The sequence below is a fragment of the Oncorhynchus mykiss genome, chromosome 13 (assembly GCF_013265735.2).
Source record: "Oncorhynchus mykiss isolate Arlee chromosome 13, USDA_OmykA_1.1, whole genome shotgun sequence".
Classification (NCBI taxonomy): Eukaryota; Metazoa; Chordata; class Actinopteri; order Salmoniformes; family Salmonidae; genus Oncorhynchus; species Oncorhynchus mykiss.
In genome coordinates this window covers 54,614,013-54,641,455 of record NC_048577.1, presented here as the reverse complement: position 1 = coordinate 54,641,455, position 27,443 = coordinate 54,614,013, and the positions used below count along the sequence as shown (strand labels likewise).

At 44.1% G+C, this 27,443-nt stretch overlaps 1 protein-coding gene across 1 annotated transcript; it reads right to left on the bottom strand.

Annotated features, from left to right (window-relative positions):
* Positions 1-1,713: 1,713 nt before the first annotated feature.
* On the bottom strand, positions 1,714-27,419 carry LOC110515422 (TBC1 domain family member 16-like). The gene is made up of 14 exons (XM_036941536.1): positions 27,290-27,419; positions 26,942-27,169; positions 21,967-22,173; positions 20,790-20,952; positions 19,837-20,145; positions 9,852-10,046; positions 9,369-9,516; positions 8,974-9,138; positions 8,482-8,630; positions 6,258-6,392; positions 4,518-4,704; positions 4,184-4,363; positions 3,647-3,793; positions 1,714-2,652 (listed from the first exon to the last, which is right to left on the bottom strand). The coding sequence occupies exons 3-14, from the start codon at positions 22,139-22,141 to the stop codon at positions 2,362-2,364; spliced, it is 2,244 nt and encodes a 747-aa protein (XP_036797431.1). The 5' UTR covers positions 22,142-22,173; positions 26,942-27,169; positions 27,290-27,419; the 3' UTR covers positions 1,714-2,361.
* Between the last annotated feature and the right edge of the window lie 24 nt (positions 27,420-27,443).

Sequence of the window (27,443 nt, the reverse complement as noted above, 5' to 3'; positions counted from 1 at the left end):
TGAAAGCCAGTCTTGTATGTGTTGACTACACTACAGCATAGGACTACAGTAGGCCCTCATCAGTGGCCTGTGTATTATTATAGAACCTTATAGAACTCCACATTCAGTGATAACTCGGTCACAAACATTTTGAAATATAACTAAACCCAAAGACATGTTACAGTGACTCACGTTCAGAAACAGTTTCAACGTGAGATAAACAGTCCATGGAAAGAGATGAAGAATCGAGATAAGCAAGTAAATAAACACACACACACACACACACACACAAAGCCCCGCTGCCTTGCCACCCAATTATTTTCCAAACCACGTTACCATCCATCGGTTAGCCCTTTATAAAGTGGTTGGTACAATCTTCTAAATCTCCAGGCTTTTTCAGCGAGCAGCAGCCACAGATGACTAATGGACGCAGGGGCCAGTAATGCATGTCATTTGCAGAGACTGTTGAGCAGGAGAGAGAGGGGAAGCAGCTTGAAGATCCTAATGTTACCTTTTAGTGGCAATTTGAAGATGTTTTTCCCCCAGGAGTGGCACTCTAACACCCACCCCCAGAACCCTCGCCACCGTGACAACTCACAGATTACAGGAAACATGCAGATCTCAACACTTCACTTGATAGGCCTTGATAGTTCTCTGGGAAATACATTTTAATTAAATAATTAAAATCTTTAAATACTTTAAGCTTTTGGTGTCATCTGCCTGCCTTTTGGGACTAATCTATTGGCCCATTACTCAGCCAGGCAAGCTCGCTCAACCACAAATAAACCATTTTAAATGATTTCAAATAGTATTTGGAGCAGGTTGGGTACAGAGCTGCCATTCCTCTTTGGTTGGTTTTCTTTCACCCGCTCTGTGATGATGTGTTGTGTAATTGAGATCAGTCAGTGGAGGCCTATTGGTGACTGCTCCCCAACTCATTACCAGATGTTGGGAGGTCACTGCTGTTTACACACACACGTGAAATAAACAGTCAAGAGAATAGAAAGTAACAAAGTGGATACATTCATATGGACAAATTCACTTGGTTGGTGCAGGTGAAGAACCTTGACATTTCATTGTATTTGATGGAAGCTGTGCTGTACAAATGTAATGAATTCTAATATTGTTTAGTGCAGTGACAACGATGGTGGTGTTCATTCACTTGGAGGTCAAGGTGGAGGTCAATGTGTTTCTAGATATGGAAAAACAAAAACACTGAGCTTTTACACAACCGCCCTATCTGACATTTAACAAAAACAAACTTAAAGTAAACTTAAACACATGATCTCATATTCGATATGTAGCTAGCTGACCAAACTGTACACTGACTGGTAGTGGTGGGATATCCACAACCATCATCACATATTTAAGCTCTACATCTAGTCTAACTTTTTATTTATTAATCCCTATTGCTTTGATAGATGCCATATTTATTCATATCCCCTCTTATCAAAGATAAATGAAATCCCACCTTCCTTCAGCCTGACAGGCAGTGTCATCTGATAATGTAAGAATAAATGAGCAGGTTTCTGAACAGGAGTCTGATAAGGATGTTTGTAGAAAACTTGTTGTGGAAACAGTTTCCTATATACACACACACCTCTGTTTTGCGCTTTGTGTTATTCGCTAAACAGGTTGTGCCCTTTATACTTAAAGGGTTGCTCATGCAAGGATATAATCGTACTATATTGCTAAATATTGTAATCGCAAACCCACAAATACACACACTCCCTCTGAAGGGAACAGAAAAAAAAATATGATTTGAAAAGTAACAATATTTAACTTAGTGACAGTTGAAATGACAGCTTGCCTCTCTTGGTTGATGGAGGTTTATACGTGTGTCGTGTTAATAGGCTTGAGCCTGATTGCAATATGCTGAGATAATATATCATTCCATTATTCACAAACATTCCATCGTGAGCATATGAAAACCTTTCAATGGAGTTCAAATCTCAACAATTCCCCTTCAAGTCAGTATTTGACCGTTGGAGTCACATTGAATCCAGTCCAGCAACCTTAGACCACAGTGTGGACCCTGAAAGGTTACAGTCCAACAGAGTGATGATTGTCCAATCTCCTCCAATAGCAGAGCAGCAGCTTCTTCATGGGAAACGTAGTGCCAAGTGTCTGTGGTACTGAATGTTCCAAATAAATATACATTCTTATAAGGCAGTGTTCCATGTCACACCGGACAAAAGGATCAGGTGGAAAATCCTTTTAATAAGATGGGGATTGTGAAAAGGGGGAGAGCGTGAAGAGAAGTATCAGAGAGAAGCACATACAGTATGTTGGGAATCCTAGTGGCAGAAAAGTGGTACTGCAGCTTCTGATCTACTCAACAGTTATAGTTAGCACCATTGTCTCCCTCCCCCCTATTTAAACTCAGGACTGCTTCCGAAACATGAAGATGTCTCTGGTCTTGGAGCCTCTCTTGCCCTCGGGGAGTGGGGTGGGGTTGGGTGAGGGGGAGGGTGAGGGTGACGGGGAGGCTGAGGGCTGGGGGGTGGCTGTGCCTCCATAGGGGCAGCTCTGGGAGTCGGGGTGCTCCCCAGAACACTCCACGGCCGGGATGTAGCGACTGTCCCACATCCCTGGACCGCACAGCTTACACAGGTCATGGAGGCTGCACGGGATTCTGGGTAACAGACGGAACTGGTAGAGCAGACTACGGGCCTGGTAGTAGGAAGGGTGGGAGAGAGAAAGGAAGAGAGAGAACGTAAGAGAGAGTCAAGGAATGGAGAGAAAGAGAGCATGTGAGAGAACAAGGGACTGGAGGAGAGGAGTGGCAGTGAATGAGAGAAAGGTTAAACATGAGGAAAACACGTAGAAAGGAGGAAACAGAAGGCAGCGAAGAAGCTATACCTCAAGACTTACAAAACAGCTAACAGTATCACACTTAGTATCATGGAGATTTGAATAACATTTGACTAAATCAATAGCTCCTTCAGACGTGGAAGAACATGATCTAACACAGCCAAAATCAATTAACGTGATCTAATTTAAACTAAATAGGGCTGAGCTGTTCAGACACATCAAACCTGATAGGGGTTCTATAACAGTCCTAACACCTGCATGCTAAAATGTGCTGTTGCTGCTGCAGCAGCACTACTAACATGGCATCCATAAACATGAGAAGACAGAGACACACTACCGGCCATGACTCAGAAATCCTCAACATGGCATCCATAAACATGAGGAGAAGACAGAGACACACTACCGGCCATGACTCAGAAATCCTCAACATGGCATCCATAAACATGAGGAGAAGACAGAGACACACTACCGGCCATGACTCAGAAATCCTCAACATGGCATCCATAAACATGAGGAGAAGACAGAGACACACTACCGGCCATGACTCAGAAATCCTCAACATGGCAGGATCACAGCAAGTATTTCTAAACTCCTTGAGGGCTGGGGAGCAACAAGGACTATTATGCTTTGTTGTATTACAAACGCCATTCCTTTTAAATCCCTTCGGCGCAGGCGATGAGTGTACACTGAGGGGATGAGTTAAGAATTAAACAGCCACCATAGTATGCTAACTAGAGGGTAAAATGCTAGCGTTGCATAACATGCTAGTATAGCCTAGCATAGCATGAGGAAAAGTGGCCCAGCCTTGGATGGAGTAACGCATCGTCATGCTAAGGCTAACTGCTAGCGTTACCTTGCGCAGCACCAGCTCCCCGTTCATGTGCATGGAGAGGTTACTGAAGTGGAGCAACATCTGGTCGGTGGCTAACTGCTGCTCCGTCACGTCATCACCGTACAGCACGATGATGGCCACACACGCAAACAGATGGAAGTAGTCCGTCTGAGGGAGCGATAGCGTGTTATTGACAAAGTACATTTATACTGGACTGTGGAGAGCCTGCCTACAGTACAGTTTGTGTGTCTGGTTGTGTCTACATCCAACTCTAATCTCCATAACTAGTGTGTTGTATGAATGATGGTTATACCTATGGCAGGCTATAAACTCCTAACATTGTTACACACAGTTGCTAATACACATTGTTTGATATTGGTGTATGTATGCTAATGTTGTGTGTTTGTATTGTTCTATGTATACCAATTCCACGTACAACATGATAATGTTGCTCTGTGTACACCAATGCCATGTACAACATGATGATGTTGCTCGGTGTACACCAATGCCATATACAACATGATGTTGCTGTGCGTATGCTGATGTAAACTTGGGTACCTGGTAGTGTGCCCAGCAGGCCTCCCACATACGCAGGGCCTCTGTGTCGGGGAACTCCCGTTTGAAGCAGAGTAGGAGCCAGCGGTGACAGAACAGCAGCTGTAGGCCGTCCTCCCCCAGCTGGGTCAGGTGCTGGTGGAACCGGGGCAGCATCAGACGCAACAGCTCCCTCAGGTACATCTGGAACGCGGGAGAGAGAGATGGTTAGGGCACTAATGTGGATATGAATGTAACACCACACACACACACAAAATAAAACACGAGAATCACAGATAGCGAGAGAGAAAAGTGTGTGTAATAAAAAGAGAGAAAGACACTTTCTCTGTCCCCTTACCAGTTGTCTCTCCATGTCCTCGTCACGGGGAGAGCTGATGAAGATGGTGTTCTCCATCAGGCCTACGAAGCACCAGAACGTGTCACTCTCATCCTGCACCTCGGTCAGCAGGGGGGCCACCAGGTCAGACATGCCCTGGCAGTAGCCCATCTCTGGGTTGAACACCGCGTAGTTCAGCAGCACACACCTGGAGGAAGGGAGGAACACCACCACAGACAATATCAAGAGATCATAGTCGCCTCATACTAAGTCATACATATTACCTCATACTAAGTTACACATATTACCTCATACTAAGTCATACATAAAGTTCTACATACAAAGTCATACTAACCCATCACCCTAACCAACAGGTCGTATAGATGTTTAGACACTGTCGTTAAAACAATCAATTTAGACCAAATCAAATGGTATTTTTCACATGCTTTGTAAACAGGTGTAGACCAACAGTGAAATGCTTACTTCTCATCCTAACTATTCAGAGAGATAAATACACAATGAGTAATGATAGCTTGGCTATATACCCGAGGTACCAGTACAGAGTCCATGTACAGGGGAACGAGGTCATTGAGGTAGATATGTACATATAGGTAGGGCCCTATAAAGTGACTAGGTAACAGGATAGATAATAAACAGTCACAGCAGTGTATGTGATGAGTCAAAAACGTTAAGGCAAAAAGGGTCAATGAAGATAGTTAAATAGTTAACCAATAGCCACCCGGACTAACTATTTAGCAGTCTTATAGCTTGGTGGTAGAAGCTGTTCAGGGTCCTGTTGGTTCCAGACTTGGTGCATCGGTACCGCTTGCCGTGCGGTATCAGAGAGAACAGTCTATGACTAGGGTGGCTGGAGTCTGATCATTTTTAGGGCCTTCTTTTGACACCGTCTGGTATAGAGGTCCTTAATGGCAGGAAGCTCGGCCCCAGTGATGTACTGGGCCGTACACACTACCCCTCTGTAGCGCCTTGCGGTCGGATGCCAAGCTGTTGCCAAACCAAGCGGTGATACAGCCAGTCAAGATGCTCTCAATGGTGCAGCTGTTGAACTTGATAACGATCCGAGGGTCCCTGCCAAATCTTTTCAGTCTCCTGAGGGGGAAGAGGTGTTGTTGTGCCTTCACGACTGTGTTGGAGTGTGTGGACCATGATCAGTCCTTAGTGATGTGGACACAGAGGAACTTAAAGCTAAACAACACTATGGCATTAAAACAGAGTAAGCTAATGAATAAGACAAATATGAAAAGTGGTGAGACAATATTGGTCCATAATAATACATGAGAGTTCTAACCTCCCCCACCCCTACTCTACTTGACCCAGTTACTTTTACCAATACCGAGAACCAGCCATGAGTCACTTAACAGCCTGGTTTTGAAAGCCTTTAGCTCCTTCATTTAGGAAGCTATTAGCTGTAAGTATGCATCAGAACTAGTGCTCTAACAACTTACTGGGAGTCAATAAAGCATGAAAGTCATTAGCTAGCTTCCCCCAGGGTTCAGAATATGATATTCATGTACAATATTACCTCCTGTGCACTGGACTATGGGATAGGAAAGATGAGAAATGGAAAAGATGAGGAAGAAAGGGAGGAGAAAAGAGTGGTAAGAGAGGAGAGAGTGAAATGTAGAATAAAGAGTGACAGAGGGAAGGATATGGATAGAGATGAGAGGAAAGACAAGTGGTAGGGGAGAGAAAGTGTAAGAGAAGAGAGGGAAATACCCAGACAGAGCCATCTGTCCTGACCTCATGATCTCCACATTGGGGTTGTTCTCTCCCCTGAAGAAGTGGTTGCTGCGGTCTGTTCTCACCACGTCCTTATCCACGGTGAACTGAACCTTCCTCCAGAAGTCACTGTGCTCCTCAGGACTCATAGACAACCTGGGGATGGCAGGGACAGACAGGGGTTTTTACTGGGTTAAATACTGGGGCTACGCACTAATGTCAACCAAACTTAAGGGCAGTTACTCAACTTCAAAAATGTACTTTTAATTTAACCCTTGATAGGATGTCAAGAAAAGGGTAGGGTGAGGATGTTGGGGCAATGTAAACCACTTGAACAACCTATGATCTAACCCTAACCCCCTCCCATCACTCTCTGGCTGAGAACCTGAACACTGAGGACCTGACCCCTACCCTAACGAGCAGAGCAGAGGGGATTTCATTAACACTATTTGTTTTCCATTGAGCCCCGCCAGGAACAATAACACTAGGCCTGATGCAACTTCACGCAACTGTTTACTTTCTGGGTCTGTGTTTGTCTGCCTCTCCCTCGGCGTCTCCTCCCTCACTCCCTTCTCTCTCCCAGTCCCTTGATCCCTCTCGCCCAGTCCCTTGTCCCCTCTCTACCTCCATGCCTCACTCTCTCCCTCTCTTCTTCCCTTTCTGGAGAACTGTCAGCAGCTGTACCTGGTCCTGCTACCAGAATCCCCTAATCGTGTAACTCAACATTAACATGTAAGACCACAGAGACACCAGACCTTGTAGAAAATAGATGAGCAAACTGAATCAACTCTCCACAACCCTCTCCTCCTCCAGTGTTTGTTCAGAACAGGTATATACTGACATCTCTCTCCTCTCCAGCAGGATCATCCATGTTTAACATCTTCAACAGTACTGGCTACAGCACAGAACATCAAATCAAACAAGCAATAATTGATTCTTCAAAATGTGACTTATATAAATAATGTAATGTTTTATTTCCATATAGAACTAATTGATTTAATTAACAGGGGCTGGTCGTTAGTCAGGATCACAAACAGATGATTATAAGGGTGTCATACATGTTCATGACAAGTCTAATCAGTTATTATACCTGCATCATAATGCATCATATCTGCAGGCTCTAAGTAGAGTGTTACCGGTGCCACCACCTTTAGAAGGCCGAGACTGTAGTTCCAGGGTCTTAATGATGAGCCAATGGCCCCTGGAGGCTCAGTCAAGTGTTTTTCCATCAGCCTCATCACATCACAGGAGGAAGAGAGCGTCTAATTGGCTGGTTTGGATGACATCTTCTGATGTAATCTAAAGGTTAATACGCCATTCCGCTGAAGACCAGACAATTATCATATCAATTCTGTCCACTCGTGTATCACACCTGCGCAAACATGCACACTGTGTGGAAGCTTAGGTAGCCTAGCGGTTAAGAGCAATTATCATATCAATTCTGTCCACTCGTGTATCACACCTGTGCAAACATGCACACTGTGTGGAAGCTTAGGTAGCCTAGCGGTTAAGAGCAAACGGCCATTAACCAAATGGTGCTGGTTCGAATATCCAAGCCGACTAGGTGAAACATCTGCCAATGTGCCCTGGATCAAGGCACTTAACTCGAACTGCTCCTGAAAGTGGCTCTGGACAAGCGTCTGCTAAATGACTCAAATGTAAATGTAAATGAATTGAAAAAGAAAAAGGATTAGGGACAGACAGACAAGTAACGCTGGGAGGTTCAAATAAATTACTGGTTGAACCCTTTACTCTCTTTTAGTGTGTGTGTGGTGTGTGCGTGCGTGCGTGGTGTGTGTGCATGCGTGGTGTGTGCGTGCGTGGTGTGTGCATTTCGAGCATATTGATAGAATATGAGAGTAGAATATGGGTAGAATATGAGAATATGATTTGATCAGCGATTACATGTTTTTACCCAGGAGGCCTGTTAATTTACACCCAGCACTCCCATAACAACGTTCTGTAATTGTGTCTATTGATTGCTCCATTTGCAAAGTGAAACCACAAGGTGTGTGTGTGTGTGTGTGTAACAGTTAGCAGGATATGGCTTGGTGCCACCTTATTCCTTTGTATAAATTAACCACATACTGTATGTACCATTGTTATGAATGTCCTTCTTTCATCGAAAACAACACAATAGAACCCCCCCCCCCCCCACACACACACACACACACGCACGGTCAGCAGCAGTGCAGCTCCCCTGGATGGAGAGCTATTACTTATAGTAAACCCCCCAGCCACCTACCTCCTCTGCTGGATGTGGTGGTACTCAGAGCGTTTCTGCAGTCTCCAGGCCTCTCTCTCCTGGGAGGAGGAGTCACAGCTGTAGTAGTGCAGTAAGAAGGGCCACACCTCCCCGCGGATGGATGGGTCAATGCCCCCAAAGAAGATGGCCTGAGGGGGGGGGGACAGAGAGGACATGATCAGCCTGGGTAGTAGAAGTCTAGAATTCAACAATGTTATTTACAGTAACTACACCAGGGTTCCCCAACTGGTGGCCCATTGGCCGAATTAGTGCTGTGGTGGTTTTATTTGGCCCCCCATTTATTGGGAGAAATTTCAAAAAAAGAGAAAAAGTTTTTGACATAAGACTAAAAACACCAGGAAATCAGCTCCATGTCATTTTTAGTTAAGAAATCTGTTCAAATATTCCCTTGCATAATAGAGACACGTGATCGTATACAAATGTAAGCAAGTTTGTCAGTCTTCCAAGGTCTTATCCCAGCTACACACTCACCTTGCGTAGCTTGTACTCCTCCTCCACCTGTCCGTTGTGGTTGAGGTGTCGGAGCCAGGTGGTGACGTCCAGGCGGCGGTACAGACGTTCCTCCGGGTGGGTCTCAGCGGACGGCAGGGTGGGCCTCCGGATGGAGAACTGCATACATGACTTCTCATCCACTACCTGGAAGAGAGAGGGAAGAGAAAGAGAGATCGATAGGTGGGGGGCAGAGAGGGAGCGAGACAGATGGGTGTGGGGCAGAGAGCGAGAGATATCAAGGAACTAGCCATTATGCTAAAACTGAAATAACATGGTATCTAGCCACAATGCTAACACTGTAGGAACATGATATCTAGCCCCAATGCTAACACTGTAGGAACATGATATCTAGCCCCAATGCTAACATGCCTCACCTGGTCTTTGAGCTGCGTCTCTCTGCAGCACTTCCACTGTTGGAAGACCTCAGCCAGCTTGTCCAGACCTGCGTGGTGGAAGTGGAGGACCTTATACTGGCTCTCCCTGCTGGCGATCACCAGCTGACCACTATTACACGCCTCATCACTGGAATCACAACATACCATTCAAACATACAGAAACACACATACAATGTTACTGCACTGCTAAAACATGGCTTATAACATATACAGCAAACTCTCAGTTGGAGAAGAATTTCAGAAACATTTCCTGAATTGTCAAATACAGTCATTTTTTACATACATATAGGCCCAGTTTCTGAAGTGACTTTTCATTTTTGTAATCGTTGGACAATGATAATCCTCCCCTTTACCCTCACAGGCCAAACAACACAACTGTATGCAGGTGAGTTGTTATGAGAGTAAAGTTCCTGAGGTCTTAAAGTATCCAGACAACATGACCCCACATGACCCCTGGCTGACCTGAAGAAGAGGCGGAGCGACCTCATGTGACCCAGGTCGACCCGGAACACTCCCCCCAGCTGCTCCAACGCCAGCACCTTCTGCTGTTCCTCCCACCGCATGCCCTGCGATTGGCTGTTGTTCTCAGAGGGAGCGTGGCTGTCCAGGCTGGAGGCGGAGCTAGCCGAATGGGTCATGGACTCGTCGCACAGCTCCCTGAGAAAATGAGGGGGGGAGAAGTTGAGTTGGTTATAGGATCAGATTAACTTACACCCACAACTATTACTGGCTCAATGCAAAACAGACCTTAGATCAGCGTCTAAGGGAAACTGATGGGACCATGATTTTGGAGAATCATTGCATTGCACACGGATGTAATTCTAACAACACATAAGCATAGATATGGCAAACAGGGGGCTATGTACTGTTTGTGACTAGTGTTGAATATCAGGAGTCTATTTTACTGCCCTGTTGTGGTTCCTTGTTTTATGTCCTGGGATTGTTCTGGCTTAGACCATGGGACAGAGAAGAATGCATGGCGGTTACTGTGCAGGGGGGGAACCACACACATCACACACACACACAACAGAAACTGTACACACACACATCACAGCGTCTGCCTTCCAATTTCCCCAGTCATTCCCCCACGGCCACTGTTTGTTTCCCCGGCACTGTAACCCGAGCTGGGGGTTCCTCTACTGCGTTACACACACACACACACACACACACACACACACCTGGGTAAGGGGGTAAATCAAACAATTAACAACCAAAACACACCCCATGACACGTCTCGGAGAGCCAGACCTGAGAATCACAGTGACGTATTAATTGCAAATAGGGCCAGTAAACACAAGTCAATCATATGAAAAACATTCACATTTAAATGCTGTTTCCTTGTATGCCGATGGAACAGTATTTCTCTAAGTCCATAATAAATACAAACAGCCTATTGGTCCCATGAGAGGAGCCAGAGCTGGTCAGTTTCAAACTAAATCAATGGTTGTGAATTGATCATGTCTCGGGTTGTCACATACCTGTATATGGGAAAATAATGTGAGATCCATCGAGACAGTAAGGTCTCACCTCATTGGTCAGATTCACTGCCCTCTGGATCATGTATCAAATCATGAACAAGGTCCCAGTCCTGGGACACTACAGCACAGAGGAGTGGGGAGAGTCTGTCTGCCTCAATATAAACCTAGTCATAGCAGACCTGGGTTCAAAAACTATTTGAAATCTGTCAGGAGTGCCTGGTGAACGGGCGTTGCAGATTTTGGTCTATCGGTTCCATTGCAACAGGAAATCTCAATCAAGCCCGGCAGAAGAATTTGAAATGATTTTTAAAAGTATTTGAACCCAGGTCTGCATCATAGGCCTATTGTATTACATTGAGGTGCGGAGAGAACATACAGAAACCAAAAGTCTCACACTTAATGGTCTGTTTGAATAAAATCTGACAACATTTGATTGATTAAAACATTGCCTTAAAGGAATATTTAAACTGCGCTACATGCTAACTACTGTAACTGTCAGAGATATTGCTAAGCTATCTGTCTCTATGGGCTTTCCAGTTAACTAATCAGCATCAACAGAAGGTGTTGAACATGGACCTGTTTTAAATGTCGTCTACTTAATCAATGAAGTGAAGATAGCACCCACTGTTATGTTACTGTAAGCTTACGGAGACGTTTTAAATGCCATCTACCTCAGTGGATCTCAATGAGCTAATGCTAAATATTCACACTAGTAGCTGATGCTGTTCTCTATAGCGACTACACTATAGCCTATGTATACAGTGTTATACACAGACTATGCACTGAGTGGACAAAACATTAGGAATACCTGCTCTTTCCATGACATAGACTGAATCCAGGTGAAAGTTATGATCCCTTATTGATGTCACTTGTGAAATCCACTACAATCAGTGTAGATGAATGGAAAGAAACAGGTTAAAGAAGGATTTTTAACCTTGGAGACAATTGAGACGTGGATTGTGTATGTGTGGCATTCAGAGGGTGAATGCACAAGACAAAATATTTAAGTGCCAAGAACTGCAACGGTGCTGGGTTTTTCATGCACAACAGTTTCCGGTGGGTATCTAGAATGGTCCACCACCCAAATGACATTCAGCCAATTTGACGACTGTGGGAAGTATTGGAGACAACATGGGCCAGCATCCCTGTGGAACGCTTGACACCTTGTAGAGTCCATGCCCTGACAAATTGAGGCTGTTCTGAGGGCAAAAAGTAGTGTGTGGGGGGGGGTGCAACTCAATATTAGGAAGGTGTTCTTAATGTTTAGTACACTCAGTATGTGTCAACAGCATGTTTTGATGGAAAAGCTGTTTTAATGGCATGTCCCTCGTCAGGGGAGCTACAGCTACAAGCTCGCCACCTACGTGATGCTCTACCCTAGGGACAGAGCTCTGGCGTCACCCTGAGAACCAGAGCCTGGGGCTCAACCCCCATGGTCCCTAAACTCAATGAATGATGTGGCTGTTGAGCAAGTAGAAGAGACTACACTTCTTGGTGTTCTATTAGATTGTAAACTGTATTGATTGCATTGTTGTAAAGACGGGGAGAGGTCTGTCTGTGATAAAGAGATGCTCTGATTTGTTTTTACATCACATGCAACCAAACAGTTGTCCAGTCAGGTGCGGCAAAACAAATACCTAGAAAAGCTGCAGCTGGCACAGAACAGAGCAGCACGTCTGGCCCTCAAATGTACATGGAGGGCCAATGTCAATAACATGCATATCAGCCACTCCTGGCTCAGAGTGGACGAGAGATTGACTGAATCACTGTCGATCGTTGTAAGAAATATTGATGTGTTGAAAGTACCACGTTGTCTTTTCAGCCAGTTATCACAGCTCAAAAACCCAGTCCCCAAGTAAGAACAGAGACTGGGAAAATGACTACATGGTAACTCAGGCAAGAAATATGAAACACCTCAAGGAACAACGCGGACTGTGAAGAGACACACTAACAGTTTTCTTTAGATGTTTTAAATGTAGCTTTACATTTGTGTTCTTATCTATTAGTGTTCTGCATGTTGTCATGTTCTATGTTGTGTGGCTGCTGCTTTTTCAACAGCTAATGGGGATCTGAATGAAATACACAAATACGCAACAATTTCAACAATTTTACTGAATTACAGTTCATAAGAGGAAATCAGTCAATTGAAACAAATTCATTAGGCCCTAATCTATGGATTTCACATTACTGGGAATACAGAAATGCATCCGTTGGTCACAGATACCTTAAAGAAAATGTAGGGGCGTAGATCAGAAAACCAGTCAGTATCTGGTGTGACCACCATTTGCTTCATGCAGCGCGACACATCTCCTTCACATAAAGCTGATCAGGCTGTTGATTGTGGCCTGTGGAATGTTGTCCCACTCCTCTTCAATGGCTGTGCGAAGTTTCTGGATATTGACAATAACTGGAACACGCTGTAGTACGCGTATATCCAGAGCATCCCAAACATGCTCAATGTGTGACATGTCTGGTGAGTATGCAGACCATCGAGGAACTGGAACATTTTCAGCTTCCAGGAATTGTGTACAGATCCTTGCGACATGGGGCAGTGCATTATCATGCTGAAACATGAGGTGATGGCGGCAGATGAATGGCACGACAATGGGCCTCAGGATCTCGTCATGGTATGTCTGTGCATTCAAACTTGCCATCGATAAAATGTAATTGTGTTTGTTCATAGCTTATGTCTGCCCATACCATAACCTCACCACGAGACACTCGGTTCACAACATTGACATCAGCAAACCACTCACCCACACAACGCCACCTGACCGTTAGAGTTGAAACTGGCATTAATCCATGAAGAGCACACTTCTCCAGCGTACCAGTGGCCATCGAAGGTGAGAATTTGCCCCCTGAAGTTGGTGAATAGCAGTCAGGTCAAGCCCCTGGTGAGAACGACCAGCACGCAGATGAGCTTCCCTGAGACGGTTTCTGACAGTTGTACAGAAGTTCTTCGGTTGTGCAAATCCACAGTTTCATCAGCTGTCTGCGTGGCTGGTCTCAGATGATCCCGCAGGTGAAGAAGCCAGAGGTGGAGATCCTGGGCTGGCGTGGTTACATGTGGTCTGTGATTGTGAAGCCGGTTGGGCTCTGCCAAATTCTCTAAAACAATGTTGGAGGCGGCTTATGGTAGAAAAATAAACATTAAATTATCTAGCAACAGCTCTGGAGGACATTCCTGCAGTCAGCATGCCAATTGCATGCTCCCTCAAAACATCTGTGGAGTTGTGTTTTGTGAAGAAAAAAAAAATGTCCCCAGCGTAAGGTGCACCTGTGTAATGATCATGCTATTTAATCAGCATCTTGATATGCCACACCTCAGGTGGATGGATTATCTTGACAAAGGAGAAATGCTCACTAACAGGGATGTAAGCAAATTTGTGCACAAAATTTGAGAGAAATAAGCTTTTGTTCATATTGAACATTTCTGAGATATTTCAGCTCATGAAACAGGGGACCAACACATTACATGTTTTTATACTAAACAAAAATATAAACACAGCATCTAATCAAAACTCTGGGGAGGGCAAGGAAAGGAGGAGAGCTAAAAATAGGTTTTATGTTGTTATATAAATATATTATTGTACATTTGCATGGAAATTCACTATGATTTAATTACCTATGTTTAAGATTCTAACAATTGTACAGGGCAGCAAAATACTTTTGAGATACATTAAGAATTTAAAAGTTTTAAAGATAAAAAATAGCAATTTTGTCCTTCAGTGGTTTAGAATACTGTACTGGAGCCATATACAGTTGAAGTCAGAAGTTTACATACACCTTAGCCTAATACATTTAAACTCAGTTTTTCACAATTCCTGACATTTAATCGTAGTAAAAATTCCCTGTCTTAGGTCAGTTAGGATCTTGTTTATTTCAGCTTTTATTTCTTTCATCACATTCCCAGTGGGTCAGAAGTTTACATACCCTCAATTAGTATTTGGTAGCATTGCTTTTAAATTGTTTAACTTGGGTCAAACGTTTCGGGTAGCCTTTCACAAGCTTCCCACAATAAGTTGGGTGAATTTTGGCCCATTCCTCCTGACAGAGCTGTTGTAACTGAGTCAGGTTTGTAGGCCTCCTTGCTCGCACACGCTTTTCCAGTTCTGCCCACAAATTTTCTATAGCATTGAGGTCAGGGCTTTGTGATGGCCACTCCAATACCTTGACTTTGTTGTCCTTAAGCCATTTTGCCACAACTTTGGAAGTATGCTTGCTTCCTGACTGATGTCTTGAGATGATGTGGATATATTGAAGCAACATTTTCCTTTCTCATGATGCCATCTATTTTGTGAAGTGCATCAGTCCCTCCTGCTGCAATGCACCCCAACAACATGATGCTGCCACCCCCATGCTTCACGGTTGGGATGGTGTTCTTCTATTTTTGTTTCATCAGACCAGAGGACATTTCTCCAAAAAGTACAATCTTTGTCACCATGTTCAGTTGCAAACCGTAGTCTGGCTTTTTTAATGGCGGTTTTGGAGCAGTGGCTTCTTTCTTGCTGAGCGGCCTTTCAGGTTATGTCGATATAGGACTCGTTTTGCTGTGGATATAGATACTTTTGTACCGGTTTCCTCCAGCATCTTCACAAGGTCCTTTGCTGTTGTTCTGGGATTGATTTGCACTTTTGGGACCAAAGTACGTTCATCAAAGTACGCGTCTCCTTCCTGAGCGGAATGATGGCTGCGTGGTCCCAAGGTGTTTATACTTGCATACTATTGTTTGTACAGATGAACGTGGTACCTTCAGGCATTTGGAAATTGCTCCCAAGGATGAACCAGACTTGTGGAGCTCTACCATTTTTTTCTGAGGTCTTGGCTGATTTCTTTTGATTTTCCCATGATGTCAAACAAAGAGGCACTGAGTTTGAAGGTAGGCCTTGAAATACAGTGCCTTGCGAAAGTATTCGGCCCCCTTGAACTTTGCGACCTTTTGCCACATTTCAGGCTTCAAACATAAAGATATAAAACTGTATTTTTTTGTGAAGAATCAACAACAAGTGGGACACAATCATGAAGTGGAACGACATTTATTGGATATTTCAAACTTTTTTAACAAATCAAAAACTGAAAAATTGGGCGTGCAAAATTATTCAGCCCCCTTAAGTTAATACTTTGTAGCGCCACCTTTTGCTGCGATTACAGCTGTAAGTCGCTTGGGGTATGTCTCTATCAGTTTTGCACATCGAGAGACTGAATTTTTTTCCCATTCCTCCTTGCAAAACAGCTCGAGCTCAGTGAGGTTGGATGGAGAGCATTTGTGAATAGCAGTTTTCAGTTCTTTCCACAGATTCACGATTGGATTCAGGTCTGGACTTTGACTTGGCCATTCTAACACCTGGATATGTTTATTTTTTAACCATTCCATTGTAGATTTTGCTTTATGTTTTGGATCATTGTCTTGTTGGAATACAAATCTCCGTCCCAGTCTCAGGTCTTTTGCAGACGCCATCAGGTTCTCTTCCAGAATGGTCCTGTATTTGGCTCCATCCATCTTCCCATCAATTTTAACCATCTTCCCTGTCCCTGCTGAAGAAAAGCAGGCCCAAACCATGATGCTGCCACCACCATGTTTGACAGTGGGGATGGTGTGTTCAGCTGTGTTGCTTTTACGCCAAACATAACGTTTTGCATTGTTGCCAAAAAGTTCAATTTTGGTTTCATCTGACCAGAGCCCCTTCGTCCACATGTTTGATGTGTCTCCCAGGTGGCTTGTGGCAAACTTTAAACAACACTTTTTATGGATATCTTTAAGAAATGGCTTTCTTCTTGCCACTCTTCCATAAAGGCCAGATTTGTGCAATATACGACTGATTGTTGTCCTATGGACAGAGTCTCCCACCTCAGCTGTAGATCTCTGCAGTTCATCCAGAGTGATCATGGGCCTCTTGGCTGCATCTATGATCAGTCTTCTCCTTGTATGAGCTGAAAGTTTAGAGGGACGGCCAGGTCTTGGTAGATTTGCAGTGGTCTGATACTCCTTCCATTTCAATATTATCGCTTGCACAGTGCTCCTTGGGATGTTTAAAGCTTGGGAAATCTTTTTGTATCCAAATCCGGCTTTAAACTTCTTCACAACAGTATCTCGGACCTGCCTGGTGTGTTCCTTGTTCTTCATGATGCTCTCTGCGCTTTTAACGGACCTCTGAGACTATCACAGTGCAGGTGCATTTATACGGAGACTTGATTACACACAGGTGGATTGTATTTATCATCATTAGTCATTTAGGTCAACATTGGATCATTCAGAGATCCTCACTGAACTTCTGGAGAGAGTTTGCTGCACTGAAAGTAAAGGGGCTGAATAATTTTGCACGCCCAATTTTTCAGTTTTTGATTTGTTAAAAAAGTTTGAAATATCCAATAAATGTCGTTCCACTTCATGATTGTGTCCCACTTGTTGTTGATTCTTCACAAAAAATAGTTTTATATCTTTATGTTTGAAGCCTGAAATGTGGCAAAAGGTCGCAAAGTTCAAGGGGGCCGAATACTTTCGCAAGGCACTGTAAATCCACAGGTACACCTCTAATTGACTCAAATTATGCTAATTAGCCTATCAGAAGCTTCTAAAGCCATGACATTTTTTGGAAATTTCCAAGCTGTTTGAAGGCACAGTCAGTATGTAAACTTCTGACCCACTGGAATTGTAAGTGAAATAATCTGTCTGTAAATAATTGTTGGAAAAATTACTTGTGTCAGGCACAAAGTATATGTCCTAACAGACTTGACAAAACTATAGTTCGTTAACAAGAAATTTGTGGAGTGGTTGAAAAACGAGTTTTAATGGCTCCAACCTAAGTGTTTGTAAATTTCCGACTTCAACTGTAGATGCTGTACTGGAGCCATATAGATGCTGTACTGGAGCCATATAGATGCTGTACTGGAGCCATATAGATGCTGTACTGGAGCCATATAGATGCTGTACTGGAGCCATATAGATGCTGTACTGGAGCCATATAGATGCTGTACTGGAGCCATATAGATGCTGTACTGGAGCCATATAGATGCTGTACTGGAGCCATATACAGTAGATGCTGTACTGGAGCCATATAGATGCTGTACTGGAGCCATATAGATGCTGTACTGGAGCCACTAATAGCTTAACCATATAGATGAGTTTCAAAAGTGTGAAACAATAATAGCATTGGGAACACATATGCATGCATGCACACACACAAAGCTACAATACACAGTCTCTCCCACACAACAACATAATGTACTCTCACTTTCTTACACTCCCTCTTCCCACTCACTTTCTTGCACACAGATTATTTCTCTCTGCATGATTCCTAGTGACATGTTTCCAGTCCCAGGCCCCTTAACAGTGTCAATTAAAGCTGAGAGCTGTGCTGTTCCAGAGGGGTTGGCTGCTGCCTGTAGGCCCCGACCAGACCACTCTCCATTCCTCTAATCCACCCAGTTGACACACAGCCCAGTACAACAACCCCAGGAGCAGGGAGGAATCAAAGAGAGTTTCACACAGACCCAGGGAGAGAGAGGGAGTGAAGAGGGGAGAGGAAGTACAGGGAGAAAAAAATGGAGATTGAGTTAAAGAGAAACATTAGCGAAGGATAAAGAGAGAGAAAAAGAGAGAGAGAGAGAGAGGAAGAAAAGGTTAGAGGCAGTGCAAGAGAAAGCTGCCAAGTCACACACTAACTGCACTTACAGTGTTAAATGGACAAACACACACTTCAAACTCCCTCATCCTGGGCTGTGTTTCTGGCCAAATACCTCTGTGTGGAAACGACCTCTGAGGGATGTATAAAGGAGAATGGCCATAAGGTCAGTACAGCAACATGATAGTGGTTTAGTCCAGATGGTTTAGTTGGTTGGAGCAGAGTGTTGGTAGAATTCCTGCATGGACCACATACTGAATGTGTGTGCTAACTGCTAACTAAGCTGCTTAAATTGGATTGATTTAGCGAAGGACAATGTGTGTGTTTTGGCCCATGTTGCCAATAAGAACCTACATCTACTGGATATTACCATAACCTTGTAATTGTCTGCTTTAACAGCCCATTCTCTCCTACAGTGACACATCCAGCCTTGGGAGGCAGTAATAGTTAACAACAAATTCTCATTTACAGACTTGCCTAGTTAAATAAAGGTTTAATTTAAAAAAATGCTGTGTGAAGTGTGAACCTCCCCCAATGACAGTAAGAGTACACTTATCCCCTTCTCGGTGGCTCCACCATGTGGTAGATTTGGCCTATTGCAACTACCTTGATCTGGTGAGAAATTCTGTCTTGCAAGGTGAGAAACTGGCATCTGGAGTGTAGGTTCAACATGATTCAAGGTTATAGCCGTTAAACACGGACGACCACTGCTGCTCTCTCTCTCGCTCTCTTTTTAAAACTCTTTTATAAAGTGGTGGGGAAACGATCAAATCGCCAGTTACCTAAAATATCCATAGGATATTTATGCAAAAGGTAGCAGGTTCTTGTTGGCATTCAGTTTCAAATATTTATTTAACAAGTTGGATGCTTCTCTACCCAAATAATTGGAAAAGCATTTCTGTCATGTACTTATATGCTTAAACTATTTCAATGTCTCCACTGCGAGATAAAGACACCAATATTCAGCGTCTGAACTGACAGACTGGATTCAATACATACATAAATTATAAATACCATGGAAACTACAGCTCCATTTGTGCCCTGCATATCAATAGCTAACTCGCATAGATAATTCACACAAAATCCAACTGATAATAACTCACCAAAACACCCCATTCATATCCATGTCTAACACAAGTCACAAACAAATACGTGCAGACAACAGACCTGCATTCAAATACTGAAATCTTTGAAATACTTTTATTTGCATTAGCCTGACTTTTTCTATTGGTTTAATGATAACATGTAAACTCAAAGCCCTGATAAAGTATTTGAAAGGATTTAAATTACAATATGAACCAAGGTCTGTATTATCCACACACACAAGCACATCCCCTCCCAGCTCACCTGCTCTCGTTGTCCAGGAACACAGAGCCGCTGCTCTCAAAGAGGGACTCGCTGACGGGCGACAGACAGAAGGGTGAGGAGAAGGTGGTGTCTGAGTCCGAGCCCATGGTGCTGTCCCTGCTCACCTCGTCAGCCGACAGCTCATCCCCCTCATCCGTCCCAGACTGGGACTGCTGTTGCTGGGGAGGAGGGGGCTCTATGCTGGCCTCCAGACCCAGGCCCCCTCCAATCCCAGTTCCGTTCCCAATCCTCTCCTCCTCCTCCCGGTCCTCATCTTCCTCCTGGGCGGGAGGGTGTCGGGAATGGGGCCTGCAGGTAGGGTTAACATTAGTGTTACCGTAAAATGTTTTTTCAGAGGATGAAATTCGACCAGAAATTAAGCACCATCCTGAAACAGTGTTCACCTATATTACAAAAGTTCAGGCTCAGTTGTCAGGATACAAGCAGTTATCACAATAAAACCTGTTACCGCGATACAAGCAGTTATCACAATAAAACCTGTTACCGCAATGCAAGCAGTTATCACAATAAAACCTGTTACCGCGATACAAGCAGTTATCACAATAAAACCTGTTACCGCGATGCAAGCAGTTATCACAATAAAACCTGTTACCGCGATGCAAGCAGTTATCACAATAAAACCTGTTACCGCGATGCAAGCAGTTATCACAATAAAACCTGTTACCGCGATGCAAGCAGTTATCACAATAAAACCTGTTACCGCGATGCAAGCAGTTATCACAATAAAACCTGTTACCGCGATACAAGCAGTTATCACAATAAAACCTGTTACCGCAATACAAGCAGTTATCACAATAAAACCTGTTACCGCGATGCAAGCAGTTATCACGATAAAACCTGTTACCGCGATACAAGCCGTTTTCCCGATAACACCCGTTATTGCAATATCACCAGCTACAGAAGTCCATTACGTTCCCTTCCCCCCACTCTACCTGCGGGGCCTGCGCCGAGCGTTCCTGCGGACAGGTGAGCTCTCTGGGGTGATGTAACGCAGGGCCTCCTCGTCCTGTCTCTGGATGCGGGAGTTGGGAACCCAGGTTAGGATCAGAGTGGTTCCCAGGCTCTCATCCTTCTCCATGTGCACACACAGGTACCCTGAGGAGAGAAGGAAGTCATGAGAGAGATGGAGAAACATGGCCACAAACACACAGGAACACAGACAACAACACACACACGAGAACACACACTCACTCTGATGAAATCATATAATCAGAGGATTGGAGACAGGTTGAGAAAGAGGACACACAAGAAAACACAAGAACCGAAGTCACCTGAGAAGATCACACTAAGAGAAAAGGATCCCAGAACCCAGTCAGTTCTCCTCAGGACAAACCTTCTTCCCATGAACCAGAAGTCAGATAGATAGATATACCAAATCTGGAGTCAATCTGACTTCTGGTTCATGGGAAAAATATTTTTGGCCTGAGAACTATAATATATTAGACATCTATAACCTTAATAAGTTGATACACAAATATACTGTCCATAGCTAACATACCATACCATGATGGAAGAGGTGACAAAGTAGTGGCATACTGTACATGGAAACATTACTAGGTATGACAAAAAACAAGTGAGGCAAAGAGGAAGTAACCTGAAAAGAAATAAGGAGATCTGACTCATGAACAAACAAGGAAATGCAGAGGTGAGAGACAATGAACCATACAGTCTCATATCTCTCAGGTGAGAGCTCATCGGTACATGGTGGAAAGAGAGAGAGACACTATAGGACGCACTGGGAAGAGAAGAACAGCAGAGGAATAGGTGAACGCTATAGTCATAGCTGGGGCCTGTTCAGGAGGATGTAATGTTACAGAACATTCAGATAGAAATGTATGGTGTAGAACAAATATGATTGTCAGGTAGAATAGGTAATCGTGTTAGTGCTATTCATTACATTTCTGTGATGTTCAGAATAGTTCAGCTCACTGAATACACCCCAGGGTTGTATGTACTAGGCACCAAATGCAAGAAAACGGACTGAAACAGGAAGGGACTGCCTGAACTTGTCCGATAAATGCTTTTCTCCATTTCAAAGACGTTCGTTACGGTGTGCCCTAATGAATAGGACCCTTATGTAGGGGACTCTTAGACAGCTATATACTGTACCTGGGTGGTGTTCGGGCAGGCCCGGGAGGGGCTCGGCAGGGTGCACACACACATTGTTCTTGGAGAAGATGATCTCTCCGTCCAAGCCGTTCCGCGAACCCGCCGACCCTGGGTTAAAGGTCAGGAGGTCCGAGGCCTTTGAGGAGGCGCGTCGCAAGAGCCGACCGAGAGACATCTACACCGACACCAGGACTCTGCGCCCATCCTCTGGGGTGGGGGGAGGAGGAAAGGTGAGAGAGGGGGACAGGGATGGAGAGAGACAGAATCAGGTCAGAATGGAGGACATGGGGCACTAGTGTTTTACAGTATGACATTTACCTATTCAAATTAACAAATCATATATAGAGTGCCTTCGGAAAGTATTCAGACCCCTTGACTTTTTCTCCGTTTTGTTACAGCCTTATTCTAAAATGTATTAAATTGTCTTTTCCCCTCATCTATACACAATACCCCATAATGACAAAGCAAAAACTGTTTTTTATAAATGTTAGTTAATTTATTAAAAATAAAAACTGAAATATCACATTTATATATTCTTCATTTGACTTTTAGGTTGTGCGTATTGTTAGATATTACTGCACTGTTGGAGATAGAAACACAAGTATTTCGCTACACCCGCTATAACATCTGCTAAACATGTGTATGTGACAAATACAATTTGATTTGATTTACATAAGTTTTCAGAACCTTTACTAAGTACTTCGTTGAAGCACCTTTGGCAGCGATTACAGCCTCGATTCTTCTTGGGTATGACACTACAAGCTTGACACACCTATATTTGGGGAGATTCTCCCATGCGTGGTTTTGGCTGTACCGCTTAAGGTCGTTGTCCTTTTGGATGGTGAACCTTTGCCCCAGTTGGAGGTCCTGAGCAGGTTTTCATCAAGGATTTCTGTGTACTTTGCTCCATTCATCTTTCCCTCGTTCCAAACTAGTCTCCCAGTCCCTGCCACTGAAAAACATCCCCACAGCATGATGCTGCCACCACCATGCTTCACTGTAGGGATGGTGCCAGGTTTCCTCCAGACGTGACGCTTGGCATTCAGGCCAAAGAGTTCAATCTTGGTTTCATCAGACCAGAGAATCTAGATGTTTTTGTATGAAAAGAAACAAATAGAGCTAAGCACAGGCAAGATCCTAGAGGAAAACCTGGTTCAGTCTGCTTTCCAACAGACACTGGGAGACAAATGACCTTTACAGCAGGACAATATCCTAAAACACAAAGTCAAATATACAATGGAGTTGCTTACCAAGACGACATTGAATGTTTCAATGTGGCCTAGTTACAGTTTTGACTCAAATCTACTTCAAAATCTATGGCAAGAATTGAAAATGGCTGTCTAGAAATGATCAACAAACCAATTTGACAGAGCTTGAAGAATTTTTAAAAGAATAATGTGCAAATATTGTACAATCCAGGTGTGCAAAGCTCTTAAAATGTCCTAACATTTCTAAAAACATGTTCTCACATTGTCATTATTATTGTGTGTAGATGGGTGTGAAATGTTTTATTTTATTCATTTTTAATTCAGGCTATAACATCATAAATCGAGGGCTGTGAATAGTTTCTGAAGGCAACGTATATAGTCATACATGGCAAAGCTAACTCTTTTACAGGTTGAGCTTTCATTTAAAGGCAGTGACAGACATTTGTACTCAAGTTACACTGTGATGTTTGTACAGTATTAGTGTGTTCTTACCCCGACAAGTCAACCCTGCCATGCAACAAAACCTCACAGTTAGTGTTTTCCTATGCCACGTCAACCATCTTGACTCACACACTTGGCTCTGTTAGTGTAGGTGTGTGTGCAAGTGTGTCCCCCACCTTGAATAAACACACACACACACTACACAAACCTGGTCTATCCTTCTATGTGAAATCCTAGTCTGTTATTAGGAGCTAACAGATGTCAGCATCTATGGCTATTCTCAACATGTCACACAACTGTGCACTATGACTGCTCTCACATGCCAGACTCATAGCTTTCACAGCAGCTGATGAGAGACTACACTATGACTGGTCTCATGTGCCAGACTCATAGCTTTCACAGCAGCTGATGAGAGACTACACTATGACTAGTCTCATGTGCCAGTCTCATAGCTTTCACAGCAGCTGATGAGAGACTACACTATGACTAGTCTCATGTGCCAGTCTCATAGCTTTCACAGCAGCTGATGAGAGACTACACTATGACTAGTCTCATGTGCCAGACTCACAGCTTTCACAGCGGCTGATGACAGAGACTACACTATGACTAGTCTCATGCCAGACTCATAGCTTTCACAGTGGCTGATGAGAGAGACTACACTAGGACTGTAAACAAAATCATTTTGCTGTTCACTCCAGTCAACCTTTCTGCTATGACTGGAATTGGCCACTAGCGCTACTGGCATATCAGTGTTGGTCCATACTATGTAAGTTCCTCTGTGCGACCCTATGATAATGTAGCCTAGTTCCCTATCACTACAGTCTATGACATCGAACACATTCCCAGTGCCCCACTACTCCTGAATGTGTGGAATGTTCCCTCCTTTTCCTCTTCCTGAGAACCCTGAGTCATGACCAGTGACCCAAATGGCACCCTATCCCCTATATGGTGCACTACTTTAGTCCAGAGCCCTATGTGCCGAGGTAGAAAGTACTGTGCTACATAGAGAATAGAGTGCCATTTGGGAGGTAGCCATGTTTACCTCCTCTGATTAACTCTATGCCGCACGACTTCCTGTTAACAGGGCTCCAGGGTGAAGTTTCCCCTCGGTAAAGATCTAGGATCAGCTTCCCCTCTCCCAATTCTAACAATTTGTGGGGGAAATGCAAAACTGACACAAGATCAGCATCTAGGGGTAACTTCACCCTACTGGCTTATCAGGACTCGGACAGGAAGTCTTCTACCCCGGAATCCGGGCAAGGCCAGTGAGTATGTACTATAGCCTGGTCCCAGATATGTTTGTGCCGTCTTGCCAACTGCTATGGTCTTTGGACTGACAATGATCATAGGAGTTGGCAGGACAGCACAAACAGACCGGGTACCAGGCTAGGGAGCGTGAGTGAGGTACTCATTTGGCCGGGTAACACTTTACAATGATTAAGTTTCTCTCTTAGAACACTGCATGTCCACACTATTCTTCAGAACTACAACCATCCTAAAACCACTCTGACCATAGCGCTGAGCTGCTCACCTAAACATTTGCATGGTAACTGCTTACAGAACTAAGCCAATCCATTGAATTCACTTGCAAATGAGCAGTAGTAAACCAGACTGAACTCACTATACCAGGTGTTCAGTGTCAACTATACCCCCCTGGACCTTCCATCCACACCTCAGCAGATTAAAGCTACATTTCATAGTCTTCTGATCGCCCCAGACAACAGCTACCCCTAACCAGTTGATAGACAGTGGAGATCTCCACCAAAACAGGGAAGTTAGAGGTTATTTGGTGGTAAAACAACAGCTATAACCAGTTCTCTGTGTGTATCCATAACCTGAGGTTATTCTGGTCGGTATGATAGCAGCAGGGCGAGAAGAGGTCAGAGTGTGATATGATTCCATATTCAGCGTATGACTAAGCAGGGAGCCTGACTGATATAGCACAATGCTCTCTCCTCCTTCCATGCTGTCATCACCTCAGTGTGTGTTCACACATTGCCTTGTCTCCTCCACTTTAGCCTCGGTCACCTCACACTGGTCCTACTGTAGCATTCCAACAATGGAGACAGCTTTCCAAAGAACGTGTTACTCTCCTGTGAGTGTGAAGTCTGCATTCGGTCATCATTTTTTCTGTAACCATTAATCTAATTTAGTATTCATCTCCTTCTGCCTTGCTGTATGGAGATGTTTTGTTCAGAAAAACAGTCCTAAGGATTTTCTGAGACAACCAAACGTTTCCCAATGAGATTACAGAGCAAGTGTATCAGTACAGTATCCCACTGTGTCCTGCCAGCCTCAATGACTATAAACGCAGAGGATTCCAGTGCCTCAGATCAGTGTGTCCAAGTTCACCTCCGGGCCACGCTAACAAACTTGTCAGGCTGCTGACATTTGAATAGAGGAGGCTTCCATAATGAACTGCCTCTCCTGTTCATCTGGATCGTGACACCAAACCACTGCCTCAGGGGCAGCTAAAGGACTTTAAATAACCACATGGACTCTCAGTGAGTTGCAATCCCTCAGGCTGACTCACTTCCATGAGCAAAGAGTCAATAGACTATGTATCAGACACAGACAGAGCAATAAGTATTCTGTTTACATTAGACCTAGTAAAGTAGAGCTTGAATGGAAGTAGCCTAGGTGAGACAACTCGAATGGGAGCTGAAAATTGTTGGGTTAGCTCACCTTTCCAAATCACATTCACAAAGCATAGGCCTATAATTTGACTCTGTTATAGCTATAAACTGATAGATATGAAGTCAATGAGATAGCCATATGTACATTTTAGCTGTAGGCTATCAATAGCCTACGCGACATAGTAACGGAGGAGTATCCTCAAGAGTGGCGTCCCGTCCGTGATGACGAGGCTACATCAACTATTGACACATTGTACCAATGACAGGCAACATCCATTTGACAGGAGAGGATGGAGCAGCGGAATTCTCGCTGCCGCACCATTATTTTTCACGGGCCCAGTCCTTCTCCTGCCTCTCCGACATTGCTATCGGTTTGGCCGGGCAGGGATTTTATCTGTATTTAAGCCTACCATCACGAATACATATTTTAGTCTAGTTGTCTGGCCTATGTCCTCAAATTTCTCCCCATCACATGCAGTGCACATCCCGACCAACCCGCATAGTTCGCCAAAGGAATAGCCTAGCCTAGGAAATAAGGGGGTCGTGTAGGCTACAAACAGCATAACCTTATCCATAATAAACGAGGTCGTTTGATTCTTTCTCGGTCATCGGTGTACACCTGTGCGAGCAGTGGACTTAATAAATAAATGCACACTCAAAAACACAGGCGATGCGGTCTTGCTTTCTCACCCTCTGTCCCACCCGAGACTACTGTCTTTGCCGCTTATCCATTCCGGAGCGATGTTTATGGTGGTTGTATCCGTGTAGTTTGAGGTCACGTCTTCGGTATTTTGTTACGCGGTGTGAGTGTTTGTATCCGTGCGGTCTTTCTCTACCGCACGCGGAGCTGCTATGTTTCTCTAACCCAACCCCCAAATTCCTCTGCTTCCGGGATGGCAGACTGGATATAGGCTGCTTCTGTGAATGCACGGACCAGTCAACTATTAGGATCGCCTTACATTTGGAAGTATGTTTGTCTTATTAGCAAAAGCAAATGATCGTCAACACACCACAATGATATATCTAAGTAAGGCTGACCTTTTATCATAGTATGACGTTTTAGAGGTCAATGCCGAAAGCTTCACTGCAGTTGGCTGATCCCGAACTCACATGAGCATTATCAGGACCAGTGGAGCTGGAGTCGGAGCATCATGACGCGGATCTCAGATGTCCCGCTGGAACTCTTATATAT

What these genes read in the sequence shown, in the direction of transcription:
- LOC110515422 (XM_036941536.1), bottom strand. Translation starts at nt 22,141, where the DNA reads ATGTCTCTCGGTCGGCTCTTGCGACGCGCCTCCTCAAAGGCCTCGGAC. An exon ending in CCCAATGTGGAGATCATGAG is followed by an intron (nt 4,705 to 6,257) that starts GTCAGGACAGAT and finishes CCCTTCCTCCAG; the next exon opens with GTGTGTGCTGCTGAACTACG. An exon ending in GGGAGCTGGTGCTGCGCAAG is followed by an intron (nt 2,653 to 3,646) that starts GTAACGCTAGCA and finishes TCCTACTACCAG; the next exon opens with GCCCGTAGTCTGCTCTACCA.